The sequence below is a fragment of the Balearica regulorum genome, chromosome 23, assembly GCF_011004875.1.
Source record: "Balearica regulorum gibbericeps isolate bBalReg1 chromosome 23, bBalReg1.pri, whole genome shotgun sequence".
Taxonomy (NCBI): domain Eukaryota; kingdom Metazoa; phylum Chordata; class Aves; order Gruiformes; family Gruidae; genus Balearica; species Balearica regulorum.
The window spans coordinates 2362426-2371188 of NC_046206.1; the positions used below are offsets into that span (position 1 = coordinate 2362426).

The following is an 8763-nucleotide window of genomic DNA, read 5'->3' on the forward strand; positions in this document are numbered from 1 at the left end:
TATAGAAGTGCTGTGACATGGGAGACGCGCAGTCCTGCTGCACCCTCGGCACCTCAAATGAGGGCTCTTCTGCCCTGAAAAGCACCAAAAAACCGGCCATCTGGCTAACCCAGAAACGGGCCGCCCAGGCTTCTCGGGGAGCCCTGCTGGCCTGCTCCTCCCTGGGAGGGCAGAGCGCCCGGGTCCCAGCAGGGCCGGTGGGCCCGTTCCCCAGTGGCGGCACACCGCGGTGACCGGGCCAGACAGCTCCGCTCCCGGGGGCGAGGAGCGCGTCCCCGCCCAGGTGCGAGGCGACCCGTCGCCATGGCGATGAGGGGCGGCCATCTTGGAGCTGCCCCCGCCCTCACCTGCGCTGCCCGCAGGTGAGCCGCCATGTTGCGGCCCTGAGCGGAGCCGGGATGCGGTGTGGCGAGCCGGCGGCCGGCGGCGGCTTCTTCCTCCTTCCGCGGGGGGTTCTGCTTCTGCTCGGTAACGGGGGCGCTTCGGGTGCGAGGCCTCCTGTCTTCGGAGGCTGCCGCTGCCGCGGCGGGGAACGGCGGGGTGGGACGGGACGGGACCGGCCCGAACCGGCCAGGCCCGGCCCTGCCCTGCTCGCTGTGGGGCCCGGCGTGGGAGCCGGGCTGTGGGCGCCCGGGAAGTCGCCCCCGGCAGCGAGGATGGTCTGCAGGGAGGTGGTGGACTCGGAGGCCCCGGCAAGGGCAGTTCCGGAGCGGGGGGTGGCGGCCGGCCGCGGCCGGCTCCGGGCCTCGGCTTCGCTGGCGGTCCCCGCGGCGGGCACGCTGGTCCGAGCGGGTCTCTGCGCCGGGAGCGCTGGAAACGGCGGGAGAGCCGGTGGTGGGCTGTGGGGGAACGAAGGCCCTGCAGCAGGGCCCGGCGGGCAGCTGGCGGCGTTCGTTTCCTCACGCTGCACTCTGCCCGCTGCTCACGCTCGAGACGTGGGTACCTTTGTGCCGTCTCCACTTGCTTTGCTAAGGTCCAGCTGCCTGCACTCGAGGTTTCAGGACTTTCAGTCGGTAGCAAAAGGAGTGTGTTGTCAAGACCCTTACATTTTATACTGGTAGCTGCGGAACAGGTGTGCGACACCAGAAACTTGCACAGGCACTGGCAAATCTGAGTAGAAATCTGTGCCTGCTCTTTCTGAGCCCGCACGGCAGTCAGCTGTGGCAATTAGAGCAGAACTTCATGCAGAGTATCACCATAATAAATCTTCATAAGCCAGGAGCAGGAGATTGGTGAAAGGGGGGATTCAAATGGCTGAATGCTGGGCAGGCTGACCTCATCCCTGGCTGGAGCATTGCGGTAGGTGAATTAGGCAGAAGTTGTTGCACATACTGAAAGCGAGAAGTAAGAGTACTTGCTGCTGCAGGGTGTCTAATGACCCGGTGCACGTGCAGTTCACTGGCTCTATCACTTTGGGGCAAGATGTGCAGAGCCAGAACTGCCTTGAAGTAGTCTAAAGCTGGCATTTTGCAAGTTGTCAGAGAGCCAGCTGATTCAGTTTCTCAGCTCTTTATCTCCATATCTAAATATCTGTTGGCTTTTGGTGGTATTTTCTAGATAAATACTTTAATTTGGGCTAGTTCCAATCCCACAGAGAACAAGTTACGGAAGCTGTCTGTTTTTCTTTAAATTTCATTATCGGGGACGTAGTCATTACTGTGCTTCAGTCTTTCGACTGTGGTTGACCTGCACGTACCTTTGGGACATCATCACTTCTGCGCCTTGCAGATAACAAGAAACTAATCCTAGTCTTTTGTGCTTCTTCCATCAGGTGTCTGCAATGCTCTTTGCCTGGAAATTAAAGCCAGTCCTAAAGTGCAAGCTTTTGTTGGTGAACAAGTATTGCTGAAATGCTCATTCAAATCCAGTTCTCCCATCACTGACAGCCTGACAGTAGACTGGACATACCGGCCCCTCACAGGTGGTCAGATGGAGACAGTAAGTGGGACAGGGAGTCTTTTCCTAGTGGAGACTGACCAGGCCTCTGTGCCTGCTGAAAATCTGATGGTATTTTTTCTGTTTACCTTGCTGTGCTGCTTCATCAGTTTGGGACTCTCATTGTCGCCTTCTTTCCCGTGTGAAATTGCTGTAGCGTTCTTTGGGCAAAAAGTATTCTATGTAAATGCATAATAGCATAACGATGATAACGTAGATAAACTTTGGGTTTTGACATGAGTGCTGCATTGTACGCTGTAGCTATGTATAGAATGACTGGAAAGCATTTGATCAGTAGCTTTCTTGAAGGCAGCTGTACCCTAGTAGTTCTGTTGTGCAGTCTACTGCTGATATATCTTGGAGTGGCAAGAACATGTGTGCAATGACAGTCTGAAGACAGTGATGATGACAGCCTCGAAAGTTTATGGGCTGCTACTTGCTGTTTTGTTGGCAGCGTTTTGAAATCTAAGCATAAATACATACGTCTGAAAGCCCACTGAAAATCTTATTCAAGGTGGAAATAGAAAATGCACATCTTTACGGATTATCAGTGACTTCCACTGCCTGAAGAGTTTGAACTCTTAGGAGTGTCCTTGTATCTGGAACAAAAGGATGCTGCATATATGAAGTGAGATCTGCTAACTCTGTACTCCTAGGACAGCAAGGGCAAAAGTGCAAGAAGCAAAACCTGAAGAACTGCAATGTTCTGTCTTGCATGAGACAAGAAGCCTGCTTTACTTCTCAGCTGAACATCTGCAGAAGGGAACAAGTTGGTCAGAATGGTGATGGTGATATCTGACAGCTGAGGCTGGTAGATAAAAGCATTGGAGATCTAATGAAATGTGACTGGCATAGAATTATCAAACAGGAACTTGAGAAGGTGTCCTTTATAAGAAGTAATCTTTCTGCCTTCCTAATGTGTATTCCTTTATGTTTACAGTCCAAAAAGTAGTTTAGTTTGCTTTCTCAGATAAGTGTGTTATTGGCGCAATTAATGTCTTTGCCTCCTTTTAGATTTTTCATTATCAGTCTGTTCCATACCCAACGATGGGAAAGTTCAAAGACAGGATATCCTGGGTTGGGAATGTTGCCAAGGGCGATGCTTCCATTGCTATCCAAAGCCCAGTGATGAGTGACAATGGGACGTTCATCTGCAGTGTGAAGAACCCTCCAGACGTGTACCATAACATTCCCCAGACAGTGCTGATAGTTACAGAGAGGGGTAAGCCTCCATTTCGATAGAGCATCCTCGTCTATGTGATACAGCTGCGTTGCAGCTTTGTCAGTATCTTAGAAGTCCGACCATCACGTGAAATGGGTTCCCTGCAGTTCCACGTTAGAATCTCAGCAAGAGTTACCTCAGCCCTTCTTTCTGAGCTAGATACATTGAGAACTACTGAATTTATTGGGGGCAGGAAGGGACAGGGGAAGCTGTGCTGATAATAGAAATCAAAAGCGTGCATTTGTTCAGGAGTTCCAGTCTCCACATATTGCGGCAGTAGAACAAGTTAAATGTTTAGGAAATAGTGGTCTAAAAATAACTGTCACATCACAAACGCTGATTCTCAGTAATAATTTCCTCATCTGCCCTGCATGTGCAACCTGCCCCAAATTTGCAGCTTAGACATGCTGATAGAACTATGTCGTGACCTGCCATCCTTTGTAGATTTTTGCATATGAAGCACCCTGCTGTGTTGGATACGTGATTGGAATCCTGCAGATTCAGTGACAAGCTGTTTCAAATCTGCCAGCTCTGTGCTTTATATCAAAAGGCTAGCAACCTGTGTCCTGGATGAACATTTGTCACAGTGCTTTAAGCAAGCTGTATTTTACTACTGATACAGCTGGGCTGCTCTTTGTCTTTCCTGCAGGCCTTGCCTTCCAACTAACTTCAGCGGTGCTGCTGTCCATTTTAGTATTTCTGCCTTCCATCATTGTGGTTATTCTGCTGTTGGTAAGGATGGGAAGAAAATTCGGAGCGGTAAAGGAGAAAAAAAAAACTGGCTGTAAGAAATCCTCCATTGAAGTGTCTGATGAGTAAGTTATGGCTGCAACTTAAAGCCTGTATTTATACTTCGGCATGTTGCCACAGGCCAAAGGACAGTTTTTTTCACTGTCTTTCATTACATATCTCTCAGCATCTGCAGTTCAGTCACTGAAATCTACTCCTCTATGAGCATCATTTAGCCAGCGGTCAGAAAGCTTTGGAAAATCCCCATGCTGGGGCATAAACTAAGTGCTGTATATCCCCTTTTTTTCTGTCTTTCTTGTGAGGCTGTGGAACTGAAGTGGTTTAGGGTTAGACAGTCTTTCAGTTCTGTAATCGGATGCATTTCAGCCTAAATCAGCAAAATACCGTGCTGATTTAGGCCGAGTGTGTTGCATTTTAGTATGAAGTATCCATAACAACAAAACAAACGGAATAATGCTAACTGGTTTCCTTGTGATGGCCTGAGCAGAGATGCCAGGTACTGAATGAGCCTTAGAGACTGAATTCCCTTCTGAACTGGAGAGGATTCTGTTCTGGGAAGGTTCGGTAGCAAGAACCATAAGGTGACACTGCTAATGCTGGAGCTGCACCTGTTTTTGCAATCAATTCAGTACTACACTTTCTGGCAAGAATGGGGTTTTAATACAATGTTCTGATTAGTGTTGTAAGATCTGCCAGCCAAATAGCAACTCTTGTTGTATTCTTCATGGCACTGATGTGCCTTCAAAATAAGGGACCTGACGTTCTTTCTTCATCATGGTGAAAAGCCTTCGATTCAGTGTAGTAGAACTAGAATTCACAGTCCGTAGGAGATATTAGTATGTGTGTTGGGGAAAAAGTCCAACCTAATCCTGTGCTTTTACTGCAGGCCTGAACATACAGGGACAGACAACTGCTTGGGGAAACTCAGAGACTGGTTCCTGAACTGTGTGGTAAGTGAAAGTTGGTGTTTCATAAGTGGTTTTGTCAACTTTGGTGGTCAGAGGAGGTGCAAAGAGCAGCAGGTAGAGCTTGTCATAACACCTGTGGATGTTAAAGAAATGTCCCAAATGGCTGGACTTATGCCCCTTGGTGTTTTCCACGTATGGGCTATAGGGGGTGAGAACTGCTGGTCATACTGTATTACTAGCAGGGGAAGTTGTCTTGAGATGCACCAAATTGATTTTTCATTTGATATTATTGAAACCAAAGCTGACGTTTTAAGATGAAAATTCAGAATTTTAAGTGCTAGCTACCGTGCTCTGTAGTTCTTTAAAGACTCTGCAAAACCAGTTTGCAGTTTGACATTCCTCCTACGGTGAGGAATGGAGGCAGCGATAACCTCAAACCACTATGTTTCTTGCAAAGATAGTAGTGTGCAGCCTTGTTTCTTTTTTGGACGTCTTCCTACTTACACTGTTTTTGTCACAACATAATCCTGCTAACCTCTTGTGATTTGTTTTATTTAGTTTTGTGAAGTGGTGATTGTCTTCTCATTCTGCTTGTTCACTTGCTGCCCTGTCAGCCAGCCTCTGTTAATCAAATGTTTTGCACTGGAACTACTGAATGTTTTGTCCACCTGCTCTACTTGTTTTGTAAAATGTGCCTCAGTTCTTTGTGCTGGCATTAGCAGCTACAGCCGTAAGTGTGGCACATTCCAGAGTAAGCTCACTAATATGGCTAATGTGAGTGTTTTCATTTTTTCCTGATGTCCCACAGAGCAAGCTTACCTCAGACACGCCTTTATGTCGTTTATGCATGGTCAGGAAGTATGTTAAGGAGGATTTAAATATGTGTCACTTCATTCACTATTCTAATGCCAGTGATTTAAAATGTACTAAATGCACGAGCCTTCAGACAGTGTGTGCTGATGGTTTCTATGCTCTATTAGATACAGAATGAAAACCAAGCAATTATGCAAGTTACATAAGAAATATTTACATAAGAAATATTTACAATTCTATGTAACACACATACAATGTAGCAGTATCAGGGAAAAAGTTTTGGGAGCTGCAGAAAGTAGAAAATGCTTTGTGCAAAAGGTAGAGTTGCCATGGGAGATGGAAAGGCTGTTGCTAGTGAAATGCTGGGGAACAGGGAGGCACCGTTGCTGTACTGCCAGTGGAGAGATGCAAAAGTATTGGAGCCCAGATTCAGTGAGAAAAATGCTGTCAGGCATTTAAAAATTGAAAAATACCTTCTCATCCTTTGAGAGAAGGAAAATTTGAATGCTATAATCCTGCTGCTTTCATATTGAGTATTTTGTCATCTGTTTGATACTTTGCTCTCTGATACCAAAACATTTAACTTACTAAGTCTCTGAAAATCCTGTCTCACTCACTTTAATGATTCTACATTTTTGAGGTTTCTATAATGTACTTTTTAATGCTTAGCATGTTACCAAAAAGGTAAATTGCAAAGCCAGTGATAATGTTTGGATTTAAAATGTCTGGAAAGTAAGTGAGATATCCCTCATAGAGCTGTTAGGTTTGAGTTGCTTTCCAGTTGAGAGCTGCAGAGCTGGATTGTGGGGATGCCATCAAAGGCTTACTGTGGTTAAGACAGTAGATGATGGGGATCTGAAAATATGTGGTTGGCTGTAGCTGAACAACAGCGTGTGCTGCTCCGGACCTCCTGTGTAGGGATTGGTGGTGCTTTTTCAGAAGATGGCTGTCTGCACTTGATGGTTTTTCTTTTGCTTGAGGTTTAGCTGCTACTTCTCTTAAAACACATTTCACATGTTGATTATACAGTGACAATTCATCTGTGTATCTGTGAGAAGTCAAACAGATTTAGCTGCAAGTGCTTATATGACTCCAAGTCCTGTGGCTTATTCAAGGACAGCAGCATTTTGGAAAGCATTTAAACTCCTGTCAGAAGCCTAGCAGACTCAAAATTGTGTCAAACAGAACTTGGTTCATGTCTTCATACATAGTCTCATTTTCTCTTTCCATACTCCTTGTTTAGGACACGGATGAGGAAGACCCATACTGATGAAAGACCAAAGCTACAGAGAAAGAACAACATTACAGCACTGAAAATCATGGCTTGATAGATGGTACGAAGGCTGCTGGATAACCAGTGCAGATTGAAGGACCTGCTCTAATCTTGTTAGACTGGAAGAATAATGCCGATGGGATAATTCACTTTTATTTAAGCACAAAAGAATGAATTTTGAAATCTTTCTAATTTATTGGGGGAAAAAACCCTCTCTTAGCCTTACATCTCCAGGCCTACAGAAACCTCAGTGCCTACAGCTGTACAGCGTGTTTCCTACCAGCATTCTGACAATGCACGTTTCTTAGTTTACTCGCAAATTTGTTTCCTTTATTATTGGTGACATCCCCCCTTTCCTGCACCCTTGAATTCAAATTGCCTGAAGCACAGTCTACTCCAGAGGGACATCAGCTCTCTGAGGTAATGGTCACTGGGCACTGACAATGTTTTCGCCTCATTTTTTTTGGAACGTATTTGCTAAGGACTTAAAACAGTTTGATTAAGTTGATATATGACATCTTTTGTCTTGGAGGAAGGAGAACCTACCGCTTTTTAACTGTTTCTTGGTTTAATCTGCCATTGAATTACAGGATCGCTATTTTGTTTGTACTATTTTCTGATTTTTAAGTCACCAATTGCACAGTACTGTTACCTTACATTGTTGAGTTTTCTTTCCTTTTTTTTTTTTAATTTGTCCAACAGCTGCATTAGTAGGTACATCTCCTTGTACTTGTAGAATTGAAGCACAATTCATATAAAAATAATGGTTTTAAATCAGAGATGCAAATGGGGACTCTGTATCTGGGGAAACATGACCACATCTACCTCAACTGTTGACTCAAGCAGTGTGCGAAGGAATGTTCCGTGTTCAGAACAACTGTCATGTTCCTCTTTTTCTAGGTACCATTTTAGGGAAACAGCTGAACATGCATTGTTGCTCAGTAACAAAGAGTACTTGCTCTTTCACCAACCTTGTCCAATAATCTATGGCAGAGTGCAGTGGAATTCGTGTCTGCTCAATACCCAAACAGCTGCTGTTTTCCGCTTCCTTTCTGTATGCAGCATTGGTCAAATAGTCTCCTTTTACCTATGTGTTACAAGTTTACTGTTGACTTTGATGTGCCATTACCAATAAACTGCTTTGTTCCATTCTGGGCTGTGGATTTATTTGGCTAAATATAGTTGAGCTCATAAAACTGCCATCCTGAGTTGTTGCTTAGCAATAGAAATTGTCATATGATGATGGGTAAAGGTGCTTAGGGAACAGATTTAACTCAACAGGGAACATGTACCGAGTCCCCCTTTAGCAGCTCTATGATAGCTGTCGATTACAGCTACGTGGAAGGTTAGCTGTAGCTCTGTACCTCCAGATAAAGAAACATATTTTTCTCTTGTTTACTATAAAGTAATATTTAACAAGCTTGCACTTCCTGATGATACAATGTCTCTCCTGACCAAAACTTTCCTGGGAAAGGATATCAGTGGGATACGCAGCCTGGAGGAAGTGGCTTTGCTCCAATTTCAGCAATAATACGTTGTTCAAGTTCCTTATGGAAATGAACAACTTTTTTTTTTTTCTGCAGAATATTTGCCTTCAGCTATGACTCCTTTGCAAACAGCAGGCTAGATCCTGGGCAGTCTCTTCCTGGTGTAAAGCTGAATTGCCACCTTGAAGCTAATAGCATTCGTGATTGTGAATGGCGTCGCACATTAAGACTTCACTCTCTCTTCCTTTGCTAGCTGTATGGAAGTTGCTCCGTGTACCATTAAAACCACTGATAATACGTTAGAGAACAGAGATTGCTGTGGTACTCCAGAGGAAGAGGAAGGATGAAAATATGCTTTCAAAGTGACTTGCGGGG

At 45.3% G+C, this 8763-nt stretch overlaps 1 protein-coding gene across 1 annotated transcript; it reads left to right on the forward strand.

Annotated features, from left to right (window-relative positions):
- Window positions 1-152: 152 nt before the first annotated feature.
- On the forward strand, window positions 153-8050 carry MPZL3 (myelin protein zero like 3). Its single transcript, XM_075774475.1, is given in 8 exon segments — window positions 153-336; window positions 338-394; window positions 396-468; window positions 1772-1938; window positions 2950-3157; window positions 3807-3972; window positions 4794-4857; window positions 6872-8050. Coding segments are annotated over 8 exon segments (795 nt in total). The 5' UTR covers window positions 153-303; the 3' UTR covers window positions 6899-8050.
- The last annotated feature ends 713 nt before the right edge of the window (window positions 8051-8763 follow it).